Source organism: Physeter macrocephalus, chromosome 8 (assembly GCF_002837175.3).
Source record: "Physeter macrocephalus isolate SW-GA chromosome 8, ASM283717v5, whole genome shotgun sequence".
NCBI lineage: Eukaryota > Metazoa > Chordata > Mammalia > Artiodactyla > Physeteridae > Physeter > Physeter macrocephalus.
The window spans coordinates 129,296,468-129,319,832 of NC_041221.1; the positions used below are offsets into that span (position 1 = coordinate 129,296,468).

The 23,365-nt window shown below is 34.9% G+C and overlaps 1 protein-coding gene across 3 annotated transcripts in view; it reads right to left on the reverse strand.

Annotated features, from left to right (window-relative positions):
- Nucleotides 1-23,365, reverse strand: part of KIF3A (kinesin family member 3A) — an 81,902-nt gene that overhangs the window by 16,240 nt on the left and 42,297 nt on the right. Inside the window, exons 5-11 of one of the 3 annotated variants that reach the window (XM_007106264.3) lie at nt 15,354-15,459; nt 10,945-11,084; nt 10,117-10,314; nt 9,633-9,807; nt 4,392-4,490; nt 2,620-2,691; nt 518-526 (exon numbers count right to left, since the gene is read on the reverse strand). In XM_007106264.3, the coding sequence (XP_007106326.1) occupies nt 518-526; nt 2,620-2,691; nt 4,392-4,490; nt 9,633-9,807; nt 10,117-10,314; nt 10,945-11,084; nt 15,354-15,459 (799 nt within the window). The remainder of the gene's footprint in view (nt 1-517; nt 527-2,619; nt 2,692-4,391; nt 4,491-9,632; nt 9,808-10,116; nt 10,315-10,944; nt 11,085-15,353; nt 15,460-23,365) is intronic. The other 2 variants (XM_007106265.3, XM_055086753.1) reach the window with 2 other exon arrangements.

A 23,365-nucleotide genomic window follows, 5' to 3' on the forward strand; every position in this document is an offset into this window, starting at 1 on the left:
TCATACAGAGTGAAGTAAGTCAGAAAGAGAAAAACAAATATTGTATATTAACGCATATATGTGGAAGCTAGAAAAATGGTACAGATGAACTGGTTTGCAGGGCAGAAATTGAGACACAGATGTAGAGAACAAACATATAGACACCAAGCGGGGAAAGTGGTGGTGGGGGGGTGGTGGGATGAATTGGGAGATTGGGATTCACATGTATACACTAATATGTATAAAATGGATAACTAATACGAACCTGCTGTATAAAAAAATAAAATTGAAAAAAAAAAGTTCCTAATACCTTCTTCAATAAAAACTGAAATAAATTTTTTAAAAAAGAATTTAGTAAAAAAGGAAGTTTTTTTTTTAAAAAAGCTAAAGTTGAAAGATATTTTAAAATCCAAAGACAGATACTTACCTTGTAAAAAAAAAAATCATTAAATAAAAAAAAATGTAATGTGGTTAAACAACAAAGTTCTTTATAGTTTAAATAATTTTACCACATGGAGTGCAAATCAATCACACCAACCTGGTTGATCTTTCAATAAGAAGTAGTAAGCAAACCGTAGACAGGAAGCATATGCACAGAGATGAGGAGGAAAAAAAGAAAAAACATTATTTCTTTTGTAAAACAAAGAAAAATGTATAACAGCGTTTATTTATAGTATAAGTATAGAATAAATCATTATAAAAACTGAAATAGAGCAGTTGTATGCAAAAAGAAAAGTATATTCAACATAATCAGAGATAATAATTCAAGCAAGATAATAAGATTTAGTGTAAGATTACAATTAAAATCAATCTTAAGAGCTCACACTGACTCCCAAACTCCTGCAAACATAACAGTTCAGCAACAAATGGTGGACATGGAATTGGGAACCCGCTAAGACCTGGGAAGTAATCTAAAAGGGCAAACAGAAAATTAAGCCAATTTTAAATATTAATAAGTTAAAAGTAGCAAAAGTCACATTGTTCATTTTCGAAATTTCCCAATTCAATGACCTTCTAATAGGATACATTACAGGTGTGCCCCCCTTTAAGAAAATCCAACACAAAAACTTCAACCAACTAGAGTTTAAAGTAATCTGTAGTGATTATGTGATTAACAAAAGCATTTAATAAAGAATTTTTAAAGACAGCAAGTTCTCCCAATACAATTGATTTCCCAACTTGATTTACAAGCAATTTTTTCAGAAAAAAAACATTTATTGCATAAAGTGAAGTACACCTGTATAATAACAAACTTGCATTCAGCTTATTAGTAGACTGTTAAGGGTAATTATAATAATGATTCTATAGAAGTAAATGATCAACTGATAATTCAAACAAAGAACACCTTAAAAAAAAAGGCCATTCATATTTTTAAAAGGGAAGGTACGCACAGCAACCACATGCTGGGACAACCATCTCTCCACTTCACCAACACATCCACAGTGCAACAAAAGAATTCAATGTTATATGCCAGGTATATAAAGAGTAACTAAAACTGCTTGAACTCAACAAGGTACAACTCATTTCATAATATACTTTGATGTAACTACTTTCTAAGGATTAAAGTAAAATTTTAAAACAGAAAAGTAAATTATAATGCCTCCCACTCAGATATTTTCTATATTTTTCAGTTTATAATACAAATGAGACTTCTACATGGTTTCTAAAGCAATTTCATGTATTTTATAGGTTAGCCTATGAAATTAATTGTCTTGGTAAAATGCAAGAATTGCAATAGAGAAAATAATTCCTAATATTCTTGGAAGTCTTCCTCTAGCAAGCTAAAAGCATAAGAACAATAACCAAATGTTTTTGTTATTAGTTTTGGAAAGGTAGGTATACAGATAATGCTTTAAAAAGCAGTAAGCTGCAAACTAGTACAAGAAAGCATCAATTCTCTTTTCTTCTGAAAACTAAAATATAAATAAAATTAATAATACTTTTCAACTTAATTTATTAAATTACAGTTTAAGAAAAAGCCTTTAGGTTTGAAATAAGTCTAGATAGATCCTGCAGAACAATTTCGTGTGGATATGACTTCTCTAATCATACTTTAGAAAGTTTCTTAAAATCAATCAGGTAATTCAGAAACAGGGATAAATGGCCATTTGAAATAAAATACCATTCAACCTATCTTTACTTGCTTCAAACTTTACATTTTTCTTTATTTGGGAGTTTTCAATCTTAAGCTACCCCTAAGAACAGGACACCAAGGCGTAAAATCTTTGTAACTATAAGACATGTTATAAAGGGCACCAAATATAAGGTGTACCTTAAGAAATTCAGGATTTTGTTATTACAGGTCCCTTACACTGACTAGGATGTATCATGAAACATAAAAAGGAACCAAGAGTTATTCTCTTATACAGCTTACTAGCTCTCTTTACATTATCTCAACTGCAAAAGCATGACTCTCTCTTCCATTGTCTCAAACATAAGCGTAAGCGTATGTTTTAACAATTATGGTTAACTGGAAGCAATGAAGAGGGGAGCTAAAGTCATCACATGCTTTGTTTTACTGAGAAGTCCAACATGTATTCTTTAAGTAATGACAGGGAGCAGTGCAGCATTTCTCAAATGAAGCCCATGGGTTATGGAAAAGCCAAAGCTCTGTTAGAGAATTTAAGAGCTACCACTCACTAGGCAAGAACTTATCCAGAGGTTTCTCTATGACAGAACATGTGGAGTCTGAACTACTGCTGCTGCTACTGCCTGGAAGACAAAGAAATGAGCCCAACGGGAACCAAAGAAAGAGGAAACAAGAAAATGAACACATACACAGTGAAAAATTCAATTCCAAAGACAGAATTTTAAAGGACAATCAAGGTTTGTATTAAAGAACCAAAACTTACTTTCCCTTAAAACCAGTCTTGGTAGTCTATGCAGTATTCTCTAATTACAAAGCCATACAGGGGAATTAGAAACTCTATTCCTTTAAGTACCCACTGTGGGCAAACCCCACTATTCACTTAAAATATAGTAATTCAGAGGGTTGGAATGAAAAGAATAAAAATAAACAAATCATTTGGTGACATGTAAGTCTATTTAAACCATTTAGGTTGATAAGCTAAAGGAATTGAGTTTTAAATTTTAAAATCACAAACAATCAAAATTACAGGAATGATAAATTACCCTTTAATACAGACAGTTTGGTTTGTCTTCAATTTCACTCTTTCACCTCCAAAACATCAAACTATCAGATGTGATTATATATGTTTAAGGTTTCACAGCAAAACTTTGAAAGGCTTACTGAAATTTTTAAAATTTCTAAGCCTGGAAGGAAGATATGTTACTATTAAATATTTTAACATATTAAGCAGTGGCATTTTTTTCTATTTAAAACTTTATTTTTAACAAATCTATCATCTGCTTTAGCTTTGAATACTTTACTCTGAAAAAATACGTGTGAACACAAAACCACTTCTCTAAATCAGGGGTCAGCAAACATTTTCTGTAAAGGGACAGATGATAAGTGCTTTAGGCTTTGTAGGCCATACAGATGCATGTGAAGGCAGCTGTAGACCATATGTAAACAAATGAGCATGGCTGTTTCATAAACTTTTATTTACAAAAACAGGTGGTGGGCTGAATTTGGCCAGCAGACTACTTGCCAACTCTTGCTCTAAATTATATTTTTCCTGTCTTTTGAAGGACTCTTTATGGCTTTTAAATTTGGGACACCTGATCAAACAGCGATGGGTTTATTTTCAGCAAGAACATTTTAATAAGACAAGCAGCACCAGCTTGAAAACAATGATCCACATTAATGGAAGAGAGTTCTGAAATAAATATTCAGGGTTAAAGGATTTGAAATGTAGGCCATTATAATATGTCTCTCTCTTTTGCATGTCATCTATATCTTTATCACAATGAACACAGTCTTAATTCATACTTGGCAACAAGTGCCCAGTGTAACAGGTGAGAATGAGGGTACATTTTATAAAGAGAATACATTTTACATTCTATTAAAAATACAATCCTTCTACAAATTTATTACTTAAAAATTCAACGATTAAAGCATAATCACGTTCGGAAAAAAAATTCCACATCATCCTAATTTCCTAAAAATTTAGATTCCTAACATAGATAAAAGTCCTCACATTAAATTAAAATCCCATGTGAAATTTTAAAATGGTTATATCCACTATCACAGATTTTTATAATTCTAAATTGTAAAAAAAAAAAACAAAACCAGAACATATTATATGCTGATTCATCTAGAAATAGGAGATCAGTATAGGAGGAAAAAATAATGCAAAGTTAACCAGGTATATGGCATACTTCCTCTGTTCTAATTGCTACCACAATTAAAAATGGCAAAATAAAAGGCATGCACTTGACAGCCTTAGGAATGTTAAACCATCATTAGGCAGCAATCTCATTTAATTTCCAGAACACTAAAATGAACTTACCCCTTCTTTTTTTCCTTTTCTCTCCATCTTCTCCAGCCTCACCCTCTTCATCATCATCCTCCTCTGACCCACTGATATCAGAGCCTGATATTTCTTCTCCTTAAATAGAAATTTAATACAATGATGTTTATTCTGTGTCAGGTCACTGGCTATTTAGGAAATGCCTATATAAACTTTCTTCATTAAGTTTTTGTGCCCTAAACAAACCTTATTTTAATATTCCTAGACAGTGCATCAGATATGCTAACCTCAGAAACAGATACGATGTACACAGAGGCTTTATTTTTAAAGTTCCTAAAGAGAAGTTAGATTCTGATCCATTTAAAATGTCAAATGATTAGTTTAAGTACAGTTCTAAATGTTACATGTTAGAGTTATTATTTCAGTCTTTAAAAAATATGATCACTTTGGGGGAGCATTTTCTTAGTTTTCTGTTTAAGATTTTAAATTCTTTCAACCTGTTTATTTTTTTAAGGGCCATGAAACTGTCATCGAACACAATGATCCCACTTTTAGGACTATATCACATGAAATAATTCAAAAGAAAAAGGGCTTATTTGTACACAAATATGTTAACTTAAAAAATCAAAAAAGGGATTAAGCTAATATTAATGCAAATCAGTGCTATAATACCTTCAAAGTAGTTATTTAAAATTACTACTGTCCATATATGAAATGTCTAAGAAAATAAAGGTAACTGGGGGAGGAGTAAAATATACACTAATCATAATATAATATTTGAACCTGCAAATAAAAGATGGAAAGAAATCACAGAGTCTTGGGAGAAGAAATTCATTAAACATATTTTGTTCTTTAGGCCTAGAAACAATGACACCCTGGTAGCAATGAGCACACCTAATGCCTAAATCTTGGTTTCTAAATACCATTCTCCAATGAAAGGAGCCAGGGAGAAATAAATGATTTTAAGGCCAGGGTAGGGAAAAATAAACAAATGAGTTCTAAGCATCTGTGGTGCCAGAAAGTGAGGAAGTGCTCAAAAAACAAGTAAACAAACTGATGAGAGCATGCTGACAGGATATATGAACTACCCTGAAGGAACTCCTAATGGCCAAAGCTGGAACAATCTGAACAATAAAATAAATAATATTATTGTATTATAAACCCACAGACTAAAATAATTATCCATGAGTCCATATTGACATAAAAAATACTCAAATAAATAAACAAATGGGGGCGAAGAGACTGCTTTTCCTTACAGTAGAATTCCAAACACTCCAAACACTAAACATTACAAGGAACAATGGGAAGAGAATGCCACCATTGAGCAAATGCACAAACTACTGCTGGATGCTAACATTAGTGGAATAAAGTATGATGAGAAACAGGACCTTTGTATAGTCTCAAAGTATTGGGTTGGCCAAAAGGTTCATTCGGCGGGTTTGCAAAGCAGAAAGAGAGACAAAGATGTAGAGAACAAACGTATGGACACCAAGATGGGGGTGGGGTGGTGCTGGGATGAACTGGGAGACTGGGATAGACATATATACACTAATATGTATAAAATAGATAACTAATAAGAAACTGCTGTATAAAAATAAAATTTAAAAAGTAAAAAAATAAAAAATAATTTAAAAAAAGGTTCATTTGGTTTTTTTCCATAAGATGGCTCTAGTAGCACTTAGCTGTCTTTAACTTCATTCTAAACAATTCTGTTAGATTGTATGTGACAGCTGTCACATCAACGTGTATTTAAAAAAGGACTTATCAAAGCTGGTGAATTTTTGTGTATCCATTTTAATATTGAAGATGGAAGAAAAAAAGGAACATTTTTGGCATATTATGCTTTATCATTTCAAGAAAGGTAAAAACTCAACCGAAATGCAAAAAAAGATTTGTGCAGTGTATGGAGAAGGTGCTGTGACTGATCAAATGTGTCAAAAGTGGTTTGCGAAGGGTCGTGCTGGAGATTTCTAACTGGATGATGCTCCATAGTCTGGTAGACCAGTTGAAGTTGATAGCAATCAAATCGAGACAGTAATTGAGAACAATCAACATTATACCACGCAGGAGATAGCCGACATACTCAAAATATGCAAATCAAGCGTTAAAATCATTTGCCCCAACTTGGTTACGTTAATCACTTTGATGTTTGGGTTCCACATAAGTTAAGCGGGGAAAAAAAAAAACCAACTTCTTGACAGTATATCCTAATGCGATTCTCTACATAAACGTAATGAAAACATTCCATTTTTAAAACAAATCGTGATGGGCGATGAAAAGCGGATACTGTGCAATAATGTGGAATGGAAGAGATCGTGGGGCAAGCTAAATGAAGCACCACCAACCACACCAAAGGCCAGTCTTCATCCAAAGAAGGTGATGTGTATATGGTGGGACTGGAAGGGAGTCCTCTATTATGAGCTCCTTCCGGAAAACCAAGCGATTAATTCCAACATGTACTGCTTCCAGTTAGACCAACTGAAAGCAGCACTCGATGAAAAGCATCCAGAATTAGTCAACAGAAAATGCATAATCTTCCATCAGGATAACGCAAGACAGTGTGTTTCTTTGATGACCAGACAAAAACTGTTACATCTTGTCTGGTAAGTGCTGATTCATCTGCCATATTCACCTGACATTGCACCTTCGGATTTCCATTTATTTCGGTCTTTACAAAATTCTCTTAATGGAAAAAATTTCAATTCCCTGGAAGACTATAAAAGGCACCTGGAACAGTTCTTTGCTCAAAAAGATAAAAAGTTTTGGTAAGATGGAATTATGAAGTTGCCTGAACAATGGCAGAAGGTACTGGAACAAAAGGGTGAATATGTTGTTCAATAAAGTTCTTAGTGAAGATGAAAAATGTGTCTTTTATTTTTACTTAAAAACCGAAGGCACTTTTTGGCCAACCCAATATCTCTCCACAAGATATACATTAATTACAAAGGAAATAATAAAATAGTAGATTTAGAGTGGAGAAAATTTGCAGAATAATTATGAGAAAACTATAAATAAATACAAATTGAGGAACATTCTACAAATACATGACCAGTACTGTTCAAAAGCATCAAGATCATGAACAACAAATAAAGACTGAGGAATTGGAGACTGGTGGAAACTAAACAGACATGACAACTAAATGCAATGTGTGATCCACAACTGGATCTTGGACTAGAGGAAAAGGGCATTAGAGAGAAAACTGTCAAAAGTCTAGTAAGGTCTGTGGATTAGTTAATAAGTTTGTATCACTGTGAATTTCCTGGTGCTAATAATTGTACCATGGTTATGTAAGATGCTAACATTAGGGGAAGCTGGCTAATAGGTATATAAGAACTCTCCTTGCTATACTTGTGAGTTTTCTATAAGCCTAAAACCATTTCAAAATAAAAAGTTAAGGGCTTCCCTGGTGGCGCAGTGGTTGAGAGTCCGCCTGCCGATGCAGGGGACACGGGTTCGTGCCCCGGTCCGGGAAGATCCCACATGCCGTGGAGCGGCTGGGCCCGTGAGCCATGGCCGCTGAGCCTGCGCGCCCGAAGCCTGTGCTCCGCAACGGGAGGGACCGCAGCAGTGAGAGGCCCGAGTACCGCAAAAAAAAAAAAAAAAAGTTAAAAAATTATTCTTTTAATGTTTCTGCCTATTTTTTAATTGTTTTTATGATTAACTCTATTAACTGGATTATAAAAACAATATGTCCTAAGAGCATAAATAAAATGAAATTTATTAAAAATAAAGTCAGCATCACCATATTATCCAGCAATTCTACCTCTGGGTATATACCCAAAAGAACAACAGAATTGAAAGCAAGGGCTCTAACAGGAATTTGTTCACCCACATTCATAGTAGCATTATTCACAATAGTCAAAAGGTAGAAGCAACCCAAGTGTCCATCAACAGATGAAGGTATAAACAAAACATGGTATATACACACAATGGAATATTATTCAGTCTTAAAAAGGAAGGAAATTCTGACAGATGCAACAATATGGATGAACACTGAGGACATTATGTTAAGTAAAATAAGCCAGACACAAAAGGAGACATATATAATTCTACTTACATGGGGTACCTAGAATAGTCAAATTCATAGAAAGTAGAACAGTGGGTTACCAGGGACTGAGGGAGAGAGAGGGATGGGGAGCTAGTGTTTAATGGGTACAGAGGTTCATTTTGGGATGATTAAAAAGTCCTGGAGATGGATGGTGGTGATGGTTGCAGAATAATGTGAATGTACTTAATGCCACAGAACTGTACACAGAAATAGTTAAAATGGTAATTTTTATGTTATGTATATTTTACAATTAAAAAAATGTTAAAAAAAAAGGTCAGCAAAATAAAGATATGAACTCAATATTAAGAAATTTAGGAAATTTTAATCTTTAAAACATACTGACTATAAATACCACCTAGTGGTCACATTTAAAATACCAAATTCCATTATCTAAGAGGCAGCTCAATTACTGCTTTTCCTCAATAATCTTACTCAAATTTATTGAATCAGCACCTTCTCCAAATGCTTGTGAGGTTGGCATCTCTGGATTTCATATCTGATTTAACCAGTTTCCCCACAGACTGAAAAGAGGCAATTTCAAAGCCCTTTATTCACCTGGTATGCAAAGGAGCCCTATGCCAGTTCTTAGCACGGTGGAGATTCAGGGAGTCACTGACTGCCTAATGACGGTTGCTAAATTTCTTGCCCTAATGAATAAGGTCTTCAAATTTTCTAACCTTCTGACATTATATCTTGTTAGAAAAGAATTTCCAAAATAGAATCTCATGTTCAAATTTAAACCTGAAAGCATATTTTCAAGGCCATGCAATGAATTTTTACTTACAGTAAACTAGGTTTACCCATGACTCTCTGATTGCTTTGTTTACTTCAAATAATAGTCACCGATACCTATCACAAAGAACTCTGGTCATTTTCGCTAAATACATGTATGGTAGAACTTGCTCTTACATAGAGACAAATAAAAATTCATTATTTAATAAGTGGACATATGAAATCTTTACAAAAGATCATGGGGACTGAGATGGAGTTAATCAAAATTAAATGAATTTTTTTAAATAAAATCAATACACAAATATTATATAATTCTACTTGAGCTTAATATGGAAATGTTAAAGTATGTAAGTATCAATTTACCTTGCAGAAATATCCCCTTAAATATCAATGTTAGAGGTTCAGAGAATTTTTAATAGGTGGCTTTTTATTAGAACACTTACTGGTTAAACAACACGTTTTTAGCCAACATTAAGATTAATATTTTGAGAAAACGTTACCTTCTTCAAGCTTTTTTTTCAGTTCTTCTATTTCTTTCTGAAACTGACGAAGCAAAGCATCCTTTGGATCTTCATTAATTCTAGCTTTATTTTTAATATTCTTAGCACGATTAGCATACCGCAATGTACTGATGGTTTCATCGTAATTGTAATCTGCTGGTCCAATATTTGCACACTGTTGAATTAGGAATACAAAACATTTTACACTTGACACAGTTAAAATTAATACTACCATTATGAACATATCAAAAAGAATTTTGGAACATATTTCCATTCCGGTCTTCCTGAAAAAGAGGGCACCACCACATAGGTTTCCAAACAATACAATTATAGACTTGCACACATGGTGTGCTAGAAAAAATAACCACAAATTTTAAAAAGTAAAATAATCAATAGTTTAAAAAATGTTATGAATATTAACTACTGGCATAAACAGGAATCTTAAATTTTCCTGATGATAATTATACCACCAATTAAGTCTTACCATCATGGTTTTTGAATTTCCTCCTAAGGAATCCTGAAGAAGACGAGTCAATTTAGAGTTACGATAAGGCACATGAGTGCTTTTTCCATCAACCAAGGCAGAAATAACATTACCAAGGGTAGAAAGTGAAAGATTGATTTTTGTAGCTTCTTTCAGGCGCTGCCCAGTAGCTCCAGTTTTTCCTTGTCTTTCTGAACCCTTACAATAAACAGAGACAGAAGTAAAGCTAAAATTAAAAATACAGAATATTCTTCCCAAAGTTAAAAAAAGTATTTTAACAATAAAAAATCTAATATGATATCTGGAATTCACTTCAAAATAATACTGGAAGGGAAGAAGTGGCTGAGGGTAGAGATGAAATAGGACTGGCCATGAACTGATAATTGCTGAAGTTGGGTGATGGGTAGATGGGAAATCATTATACTATTCTATCTACATTGTACAGGTTTGAAACAGTCCATAATTAGTAGTAAGTTAAGGGGACTTCCCTAGTGGTCCAGTGGCTAAGACTCCGCACTCCCAATGCAGGGAGCCCGGGTTCAATCCCTGGTCAGGGAACTAGATTCCACATGCCACCAACAAAGAGTTCGCGTGCCGCAACTAAAGATCCCGCATGCCACAACAAAGATCGAAGATCCCACGTGCTGCAATTAAGACCCGGTGCAGCCAAATAAATAAATAAATATTTAAAAAAGAATAATAAGTTAAACACATACACAAATAAAACTTAAAAATTATATAATCACTCCTTTTCACTTGAATTATTATTTACTTATAAAATAAAAAGAAATCACAAGAGTTATTCTTAAGTAGCATCCCGTTACTTACAGCAAGATCTACAAGATGGAGCTTCCCCATCCTGACATGCATGTTACCATCAACGCCTTTTTCACTGCATTCTATAGTAATTGTAAAGATGGCATGGGAACGGGAACTATGTTCATTCATATTAGTTGCACCAACAGAACCTTGAATAAAGGGAGGAAATTATTTAAAACTATAACAACAGGGAATGCCTTTAAAAATAATTAAATATCCAGAATACTGAATTTCATCAGAGCCAAAAGCCAGAGAGCATGGCTAAAACATAAAAACTTAGGTATATTTAGCCATTATTAGAAATTTCTGACAATTTATGTTGATAACAAAAAACTGTATTTTTTTCACATGGAAGGGGATTTGAGGACAAAATACTTAATTTCAAGTATTGCTGGCTTAAAAAATTAACTAATTTACATAAAAATACATGTTAAATAATTCAAAAAATTAACTGCTGTTTCAGCTGTCTCTAAAAAGTATTATTGATATGTTCTGGGAATCAACCACACGAATACTTGCATATATACATTAGATGATACAAAGATATTCAGGGAAGAACTGTTTGCAACAGCGAGAGATCAGAAACAACCAATATGACAGTGGTTAATCAATTATAGAATAGTCACACTGAATTACTAAGCAGTCTTTAAAAAGAAAATAAGGTAGATCTGAATGACATGGAAAGATACCCATAACATATGAAAAAAAGAGAGGAATATAGAGTATAATCCCATTTCTGTAAAACAAAAGCATCCATTCAAAATATGCTAAGAATTTGATTGTGTATAAATATTTTACATGAATATATTGTGCAAACAAAGAAAAGGATCTGTTTTGTTTTTCACAATAGGCATGTATTGGGGTTTTTTTTCTTAAATTCCAAAGTATTTTAAAAGCAATATGTTAATTTCACCCAATGCCAAAATTATTTTCCTACTATATATTCATGTAGAGCTTCTCCATGTGAGCTGTGATTTTACAATTTAAACATTAAAAGGGTACTCTTTATTAGCAAATGGCTATAAGTCAGATAACTAGAAAGTGAATTGCACTGGTAAAGAAAAGTAAAGCCCAATGAAAGAAGGTTATTGGAAAATCAGTGAGGGAAAATGCAAAGATCTGTGATTACATACTATACTTTGTTTTCTTTTAAATCAAGCTATGAATTTTTAAAATCAAATTTATGATTTTTCTCCAAAAATATAAAAAACTAATAAATCTGACACCACTTCAAATCATCTAATCAGAAGTAACACACTATACATATTTCCACAGAGTAGTAGGTCTTATTTTATCTTTTTTTCCACTTATCGCCTACATATATTTCCATGTAAAACCCAACTTGAAATTTTTACTAAAATTGATTTTGTTATTATCTTACTGGGAGATATTTGGGGTTGTTTCCTATTTTAGTTCTTCATAAGGGACACTAATATGAGCATCTTTGAGCAGATACCTTTCTTTCTCTTTAGAATTATATCCATGGGATGTATTTTCCAAACTGGAACTACCTTATGAAAGGATAGCAATAGTTTTATAGCTATGTGATTATCAAAACAAGCTATAGCAGTGTTTTTCAGTTTGGAGTGGGAGAGAAAGTGTAATTTGAAAAGTCATATTAAATATTTTAATACCCATTGTTTTTGCAATATAAGTAAAGCATGCTATTTATGATTGTGATTTTTCTATATTTCTGGTTATGAAAACAAAGCAATGCAACAGACGTTATGTCAAAAGTGACCTACACTGAACTTTACAATCCCGAGGAGAGAACAGGTTGCAGCAATCAAGTAGACTAAATGATCCAACCTAACACACTGCATAATGGAAATAAAACATTTCCATAGCTGTAATTTTTGTCAAAATATTTATTTTGGAATAAAAAATTAAATTTTTATGTTTTTCAAGGAGGTACAGAAAAACTTATCCCAATCCTTCTTTTCCCCACCCCCCTCGTCCTTGGCAACCACAAGTCTGTTCTCTGTACCTATGAATCTGTTTCCATTTCATAAATATGTCCATTTGTGCTGTATTTTAGATTCCACATATAAGTGATATTATATGGTATTTGTCTTTTTCTGACTGACTTAATATGATAATCTCTAGGTCCATCCTTGTTGCCACAAGTAGTATTATTTCATTCTTTTTTATGTCTGAGTAATATTCCATTGTGTGTGTGTGTATACACACACACACACACACACACACACACACACACACACGACATCGTCTTTATCCATTCATCTGTCGATGGACATTTAGGTTGTTTCTATGTCTTGGCTATTGTGAATAGTGCTGCTATGAACATAGGGTTGCATGTATCTTTTCAAATAATAGTTTTGTCTGGATATATGTTCAGGAGTGGGATTGCTGGATCATCTGGCAACTCTTATTTTTAGTTTTCTGAGGAACCTCCATACTGTGCTCCATAGTGGCTGCACCAATTTACATTCCCACCAGCAGTGCAGGAAGGCCCCCCCTGCAGCTAAACCTTTAGTTCTTGAACTCAATCTATTTATTAATGAAGACTATTTTCCTCTCTGCTATCTTAGGTGTTCAAATCTCTTTACCTTCCTTTCATTTTATTTCTCTCATTAGAATTTATTTTTCCTTAGACAAATCTCACATACCAAGTTAAATTAATTCTCAGGTAGTTAATGGAAGGTTTTGGTCACTATTGTGAATGGAATCTTATGTTAAAAATTTCTTAAGGGCTTCCCTGGTGGTGCAGTGAAAAAAAAAAAAAAAAAAAAAAAAAAAAAAAAAAAAAAAAAAAAATTTCTTAAGTTAAATAAGCAATACATGAACATATTCCTCGTATAAAAAATTCAAAAATACAAACATACAAAAAACATAAAGTGAAAGCTCCCTATATCCCTTTCCCCCAATCTTATTTCCCCTTCACCAAAGGTAACCACTATTAAATGTCCTATTATTTTGTATTTCACATACATACATATGAACACACACACACATACACACACACACACACACAAAATACCCAAATATGTAGTTTGATAATTTGCCTTTTTTACACATGTGATGATGCATTACATACTGTGCTAGTTAGCTTTCTTTTTCCCTTAATATGTATCTGGAAAGTCTTTTGGGTCTCTACATGTAGATTTAACTCACTGGTTTTTTTTTTTACAGCTTCATTATAGTCCATAATATTTTTGCACCATAGTTTATATAACCAATGTTTTACTGACAGTTATTTAGTTTGTGTCAAACTTTTTGCTATTACAAGTAATGCTGTAATAAGGTATTTTTTTGTTTACACCAAAAAATATTTTTCTAGAATATATATCTACAAATAGAAACACTGGATCAAAGGAATGCACTCTTAAAAATTTCAACAGATACAGTTATACTGCCCTTCAAAAAGTCTGTATATTCCCATCACCATTGCCCATTTCCTTAGAGCCTCACCAACCTGGATATCCTTTCATCCAAACTGAGGGGTGAAACATCTCCCATTGTTGTTTTAAAAATGCATTTTTCTGATTACTTGTGAAGTCGAACATCTTTTCATATACTTACTGCTGTGTTTAGTTCTTCTGTGAACAACACAGTCATAAACATCTTTTGCTCATTTTCCTGTTAAAATTTTGGTATTTTTCTATTATTTGGTTTATAAGAATACAATTGAATTTTTTAAATTTTTGCTTTGTTTCCTTGAGTTTGCTAGATTTTTAGTCTAGTCACAAAAATCTAAAAAAAAAAAAAAGGTTATTTCCTATGTTCTTTTCTTTTACCTCTAATCTCTAATTGCTGTTAGCAACATCATTAGTACTGGGCCTGGGGCATCAGCAATATTGCTGAAACTTTTTATTCTTTAGAAAAAACTTGAAACGATTACTAAAAAGAATGCCACTTTATTTAATTTTGTTTGCTTTTCTTGTCAACAAAAAGGAGGCATTATAGTGCCTGGTTAATGCTGACTAATGGTGTAGATTCAAATACTCACTCTGCTACTTATTAAGTAGTATATGACCTTGGACAATTTACTTTAAGTCTCAGTTTCCTCATTCATAACATAGGAATTTAATACCTTCATAGTCCATTTTGAGGATTAAAAGAGGTCATTCTTATAAAGCATTTGCACAAGCACTTGCCCCACACAGTAAGTACTCAATAAATGTTACCAATATTATTATTACTAACAAGAGACAGTGATAGGAGAGTCTCAAAGATATAGCACTATTGCTAAGTAACAAAATTTTGGTCAGCATGGAAAGCAATCTGTGATATCTTTCATTCATATATGCTTTCCACATAGTAAATAGTCAAAGAGGAAGGGTTTTCAAGAAACCTAAAAATCCAATCTTTACGGCACAAAATGCCATACCAGGTTTGCTTCTAAAACAGTCTACTCCACACATAAATGTTTAATCACAATTAAGCACTATACTTACGATTTTTGTGGCCCAGTGTCATAATTCTATCCATGTCATCAGCATTATTTACCACATAAGCTGATAAATCCTTGATATAAACTCCCACATCAGGTCTTTCTTTAACCTGAAAAAAAAATCATACAGACTTTACACATATATCCATAATTCTTCCACAGTTATTTATTGAATATCTACTACATGTTGGACACTGTGCTAGAGAGTGAGGATACAGTGATGAACAAGGTAGACAGTTTCTACACTAGTGGAGGTAACAATCTAACGGGAAAACATACAAATGAATAATTACACACACAAATTATTTTATTTTATTTTATTTTATTTCAATTGTGATAATGCCATGAAGAAAAAAAAAATACAGGAAAGTATAAGAATACAATACAGGGACTTCCCTGGTGGCGAAGTGGTTAAGAATCCACCTGCCAATGCAGGGAACACGGGTTCGTGCCCTGGTTCAGGAAGATCCCACATGCCACGGAGCAACTAAGCCTGTGTGGCACAACTACTGAGCCTGCGCTCTAGAACCCGCGAGCCACAACTACTGAGCCCGTGTGCCACAACTACTGGAGCACCTAGAGCTCATGCTCCGCAACAAGAGAAGCCACTGCAATTAGAAGCCCACGCATCGCAACAAAGAGTAGCCCCCGCTCGCCGCAATTAGAGAAAGCCTGTGAACAGCAATGAAGACCCGACGCAGTCAAAAATAAATAGATTTATGAATAAAAAAAAGAATGCATTACAGACAGACTTAAGCTAGTGAAGCAGGGACAGGATAAGTTCCCCAAGATGATGTTTAAGCTAAGACTTGAAGAAATAGGAGGTAGACAATCTGTTAGATCAAGAGGAAAACAGTATGTGCAAGAATGCTGAAATGAGAAAAAAACTAGGTTTTTTTTTTTTTTTAGTATTCAGTAAGAGTTTATTGTGCACAAAAAACAGTTTGTGAAATGGGAATCTTCAAACTCAAAACCAATGTGAAGCTCAGAGGCATGACATAACAGGATGACTTAGGAAGTGAAAACCAGGAAGTTGTCTAAACAAAGACAGAGGTTGCCTCCTCTTAATCAATCACTTGGAAGTAAGGCCAGCCTGGCTTGGGAGCTCTATGAACATGACCTGGGGAGGCAAGTAGTGCAGGGGCTGCGTTCCAGGAGATGTGAGCTCTGGTCCCAACAACAGCTCTCGACCTAAAAACTAGGTATTTTAAAAAATAAAAACCAACGAAACAAACAAAAGCCAGGGAAAGAGTAGGTGGCAGAGGGGGAAATAGGTGGGATATCTGGCTACAGAGGTAGCCAGATAAGATTAAGAGGCAGAGACAAGATTAAGAATAGTAATTGGTCTTTTTTTTTTAATTATTGAACTGTAGTTGATATACAATATGTTGGTTTCTGGTGTACAGCAAGGTGACTCAGTTATATATATGTATATGTATATACATATATACACACACACACATATACATATATATTCTTTTCCATTATGGTTTATTACAGGATATTGAATATAGTCCCCTGTGCTACACAGTAGGACCTTGTTGTTTATCCATTCTATATATAATAGTTTGCATCTGCTAATCCCAGACCCCCAATCCATCCCTCCCCTATCCGCCCCCTGCCTTGGCAACCACAAGTCTGTTCTCTATGTCTGTGAGTCTGTTTCATAAATAAGTTCATTTGAGTCATATTTTAGATTCCACATATAAGTGACATCGTGTGGTATTTGTCTTTCTGACTTACTTCATTTAGAATGATTATCTCTAGGTTGATCCACATTGCTGCAAATGGCATTATTTCATTCCTTTTTATGGCTGAATACTATTCCATTGTGTGTGTGTGTCTGTGCGTATATATATATATATATATATATATATATATATATATATATACACCACATCTTCTTTATCCATTCGTCTGTCAATGGACATTTAGGTTGCTTTTGTGTCTTGGCTATTCTAAGTAGTGCTGCTATGAACACTGGGGTGCATGTATCTTTTCAAATTATAGTTTTGTTTGGATATATACCCAGGAATGGGATTGCTAGATCATATAGTCACTCTATTTTAAGTTTTCTGAGGAATCTCCATACTGTTTTCCACAGTGGCTGCATCAATTTACAGTCCCACCAACAGTGTAAGAGGGTTCCATTTTCTCCACAGCATCTCCAGAATTTGTTAATTGTAGACTTTTTGATGATGGCCATTCTGACCAGTGTGAGGTGGTACCTCATTGTAATTTTGATTTGCACTTCTCTAATTATTGGTCTTTATCTTAACAGCAATTTGAAGCCACTGGAGTATTTCACACAGCTGAATGAAATAATCAGATCTATGGTATCCATGTAAAAATATTACCTTTCCATGAGTAACTTTATGAGAACTTTTACCCAACTTGAAGGCTGTATTTGGAATATATTTATTTAAAATACAGATAGTATTTTAATACTATCTGTAAAATACAAATAGAAATACAAAATTCACTTTTCAAGGCCCTAGAAGTCACATCCACAAATCAAGAGAATAAAGTGAAACTGAGGCAGAGGCCTGTGGCTGCCAGTGGGGCGAGCCATTCCAAAGGTAGTAAGACCGCATAAAGACGACAAACAAAAGTTTATATCAGAAACAAAAGTCACAAAGGCAAATACTCTAAATTCTAGGTGTTGATTTTAAATCTAGTTAGAGGTTTTGGGTTTTTTTAGTCTCTTTTATGATATACTTATACATTAGGAAAAATTACCTTTTTTCTGTCATGAGATATACATTAAGCCCTAATTTTACTAGTAGTAAAGAAATTGTTGGTCTCTATAAACCAGTGGGTTTCAAACTGTGCTCTGACAAGCACTAGAGGGTCCATGGTGGCAATGAGGGGGCCATTGTGTGAGTCTGGGGGTTCTCAGACCCAGACACAAGTTCTAAAGAGAGCTTTACTTTCATGTATTTTATAGATTGGGCTTCCACATAAGGTTTGGTTTGATTCAACTGTTTAATGGCTTTAAATCTTTTTAAACGTTTAAATATTACTGGTTTATATCAATGCTTCTCAGAAAAATCTATGGTAAAGAATTATACGTATATTTCTAATGTGGAAAATGATATCTCTGAAAAATACAAAAATCATGCACTTGGATGCCATGACAATGTCAAATTGCTATAAAAGTTTTAAGCATGTACTTTCATTTACTATTCTCATCTCACTGCAGACTGAAAACAAACATTCTTCAAACTGGCATCAGTCTGCAAAGTCTACGGTCATTTCCAATCACAAGATATTAATTCTATATTCAATTAATTGTATAATTAGACATGAAATATGAAGAAACTGAATATGATTCTGAAATAAAGCAGGACCCTGAGACAAGATGGCAGATAGAAGCACATGAGCTCACCCTGTATCAAGAAAACACCGAAATCACAACTAACTGGTGAACAACCATCGAAAAAAAAAACACTACAATCTACCAAAAAAGATATCCTACATCCAAAGACAAAGGAGAAGCCACAACAAGACATTAGAAGGGGCTCAATCATGATAAAATCAAATCCCATATCTTCTGGGTAGGTGACCCACAAACTGGAAAATAATTATATCGCAGATGTTCTCCCAGAGGGGTGAAAGTTCTGAGCCCCACATCAGGCTCCCTATCCTGGGGGTCTGGCATCGAGAGGAGAAGCCCCCAGAGCATCTGGCTTTGAAGGCCAGTGGGGTTTGATTGCAGGAATTCCACAGGACTGGGGGAAAGAGGAAATCTACTCTTGGAGGGCACACACAAGGTCTCATGCATACCAGTGCTCAGGGGAAAAAGCAGTGACCTCATAGGAGCCTGGTCCAGACCTACCTGCTGGTCTTGGAGAGTCTCCTGGGGAGGCAGGGGTTGGCTATGAATCACTGTGGGGACAAAGACACTGGTGGCAGTAGTTCTAGGGAGTACACACTGGCATGAGTCCTCCTGGAGGCTGCCATTTTCTCACCAAGACCTGGAGCCACCCAACAGCCTGTAGGCTCCAGTGCTGGGACTCCTCAGGCCAAACAACCAAGAGGGCGGTAACAAAGCCCCACCCATCAGAAGACAGGCTGCCTAAAGTCTTCCTGAGCCCACAGCTGCCTGCTAAATAGCCCCCTTGACACGGCCCTGCCCACCAGAGGGACAATACCCAGCTTGACTCACCAGTGGCCAGGAACCAGTTCCCCCCACCAGGAAGCCTGCACAAGCTTCTTAGACCAGTCTCATCCAACAGGGGGCAGACAGGAGAAGCAACAAGAACTACAGCCTTGCAGCTGGTGGAATGGAAACCACGATCACAGAAAGGTAGACAAAATGAGATGGCAGATGACTATGTCCTAGACGAAGGAACAAGATAAAACCCCAGAAGAACAACTAAGTGAAATGGAGATAGGCAATCTACACGAAAAAGAATTCAGAGTAATGATAGTAAAGATGATCCAAGATCTCAGAAAGAGTATGGAGTCACAGACTGAGAAGATACAGGAAATGTTTAACAAAGAGCTAGAAGATCTAAAGAACAAAAAAATAGAGATGAACAACACAATAACTGAAATAAAAAAATATGCTAGAAGGAATCAATAGCAGAGTAAATGAGGCAGAAAAATGGATACGTAAGCTGGAAGACAGAACGCTGGAAATCACTGCTGTGGAACAGAATAAAAAGAAAAGAATGAAAAGAAATGAGAAGTCTCAGACACCTCTGGGACAACGTTAAACACGCTGACATTCACATTATAGAGATCCCAGAAGGAGAAGAGTTAGAGAAAGGACCTGAAAAAATATTTGAAGAGATAATAGCTGAAAACTTCCCCAACATGGTAAAGGAAACAATCACCCAAGTCCAGGAAGTGCAGAGAGTCCCAGGCCAGGTAAACCCAAGGAGGAAAACACCGAAACATGTAGTAATCAAATTGACAAAAATTAAAGACAAAGAGAAAAATATTAAAAGGAAAAGCAACAAATAACTTAAAAGGGAATCCACATAAGGTTATCAGCTGCTTTTTTAGCAGAGACTCTGCAGGCCAGAAGGGAGTGGCATGATATATTTAAAGTGAAATCAGTGTTTTGTGACCACCTAGAGGGGTGGGATAGAGAGGGTGGAAGGGAGACCCAAGAGGGAGGGGATATGGGGATATATGTATATGTATAGCTGATTCACTTTGATATAAAGCAGAAACTAACACACCATTGTAAAGCAATTATACTCCAATAAAGATGTTAAAACAAACAAACAAACAAACAAAAATAAAGTGATGAAAGGGAAGAACCTACAACCAAGAATACTCTATCCAGCAAGGCTCTCATTTAGATTTGATGGAGAAATCTAAAGCTTGCCAGACAAGCAAAACCTAAGAGAATTCAGCACCACCAAACCAGCTTTGCAACAAATGCTACAGGAACTTCTCTAGGCAGAAAAAAATAGGACGCAAATACACACAATAAAATTATGAATGGAAAAGCTCACCAGTAAAGGCAAACATATGTTAAAGGTAGGAAATCATCCACACACAAATACAATACCAAAACCAGTAATCATGAGAAGAGGAGAGTACAAATGCAGGATATTGGAAATGCATTTGAAATTAAAAGACCAGCAACTTAAATCAATCTTGTTTATATATAGAATACTATATCAAAACTTCATGGTAATGGCAAACCAAAAATCTACAATAGATACACACACAAAAAAGAAAAAGGAATTCAAACACAACTCTAAAGTTAGTCATCAAATCACAAAGGAAAAGAACAAAAGAGGAAGGGGAGAAATAAGACCTACAAAAACAAATCCAAAACAATTAACAAAATGGCAATAAGAACATACATATCTATAATTACCTTAAATGTAAATGGATTAAATGCTCCAACCAAAATACACAGACTGCTGAATGGATACAAAAACAAGACCTGTATATATGCTGTCTACAAGGGACCCGCTTGAGATCTAGGGACTGAAGTGAGGGGATGGTAAAACGTCTTCCATGCAAATGCAAATGGAAATCAAAAGAAAGCTGGAGTAGCAATACTCATTTCAGACAAAATAGATTTTAAAATAAAGACTGTTACAAGAGACAAAGAAGGACACTACATAATGATCAAGGGATCAATCCAAGAAGAAGATAACAATTCTAAATATATGCACCCAACATAGGAGCACCTCAATATGTAAGGCAAATGTTAAGACCCATAAAAGGAGAAAGTGACAGTAACACAGTAATTGTGAGGGACTTGAATGGACAGATCATCCAGACAGAAATTCAATAAGGAAAAACAGGCCTTAAGTGACACATTAGAATAGATGGACTTAATTGATATTTATAGAGCATTCCATCCAAAAGCAGCAGAATACCCATTCTTCTCAAGTGCACATGGAACATCCTCCAGGACTGACCACATGCTGGACTGACCACATGCTGGGCCACAAAGCAAGACTTGGTAAATTTAAGAAAATTAAAATCATATCAGGACTTCCCTGGTGGTGCGGTGGTTAAGAATCCACCTGCCAATGCAGGGGACAGAGGTTCAAGCCCTGGACCACAAATATCCCACATGCCACGGAGCAACTAAGCCCATGCACCACAACTGATCCTGCGCTCTAGAGCCCAAGAGCCACAACTACTGCGCCCACGTGCCACAACTACTGAAGCCCATGTGCCTAGAACCTGTGCTCCACAACAAGAGAAGCCACCGCAGTGAGACGCCTGCTCACCACAATGAAGAGTAGCCCCCGCTCGCCGCAACTAGAGAAAGGCCACGCACAGCAACAAAGACCCGACACAGCCAAAAATAAATAAATTTATTTTAAAAAGTCATATCAAGCATCTTTTCCAACCACAATGCTCTGAGATTAGAAATCAATTATAAGAAAAAAACTGTAAAAAACACAAACACGTGGAGGCTAAACAATATGCTACTAAACAACCAATGGATAACTGAAGAAATCAAAGAGGAAATAAAAAAATACCTAGAGACAAATGAAAATGAAAGCACAACTATCCAAAACCTATGGGATGCAACGAAAGCAGTTTTCAGAGGGAAGTTTATAGCAATACAATCTTACCTCAGGAAACAAGAAAAATCTCAGATAAACCTAATTGTACACCTAAAGCAATTAGAGAAAGAAGAACAAACAAAACCAAATAGAAGGAAAGAAATCATAAAGATCAGAGCAGAAATAAATGAAATAGAGATGAAGAAAACAAGAGAAAAGATCAATCAAATTAAAAGCTGGTTCTATGAAAAAATAAACAAAATTGATAAACCTTTAGCCAGACTCATCAAGAAAAAAAAGGAGAGGGCTCAAATCAATAAAATTAGAAATGAAAAAGGAGAAGTTACAATGGACACCAAAGAAATACAAAGGATCATAAAAGACTACTACAAGCAACTATATGCCAATAAACTGGACAACCTGGAAGAAACGCACAAATTCTTAGAAAGGTACAACCTTCCAAGACTGAACCAGGAAGAAATAGAAAATACAAAGAGACCAAACCCATGCACCTATGGTCACCTAATCTACGACAAAGGAAGCAAGAATATACAATGGAGAAAAGACAGTTTTTTCAATAAGTGGTGCTGGGAAAACTGGACAGCTACATGTAAATGAATGAAATTAGAACACTCCCTAACACCATACACAAAAATAAACTCAAATGGATTAAAAGCCTAAATGTAAGGCCGAATACAATAAAACTCTTAGAGGAAAACATAAGCAGAACACTCTGCCATAAATTGCAGCAAGATCTTTTTCAATCTACCGCCTAGAGTAATGAAAAGAAAAATAAACAAATGGGACCAAATTAAACTTAAAAGCTTTTGCACAGCAAAGGAAACCATAAACAAAATGAAAAGACAACTTACAAAATGGGAGAAAATATTTGCAAACAAAGCAACCGGCAAGGGATCACTCTCCAAAATATACAAACAGCTCATGCAGTTCTATATCAAAAAACAAACAACCCAATCAAAAAATGGGTAGAAGATCTAAATAGACATTTCTCCAAAGAAGA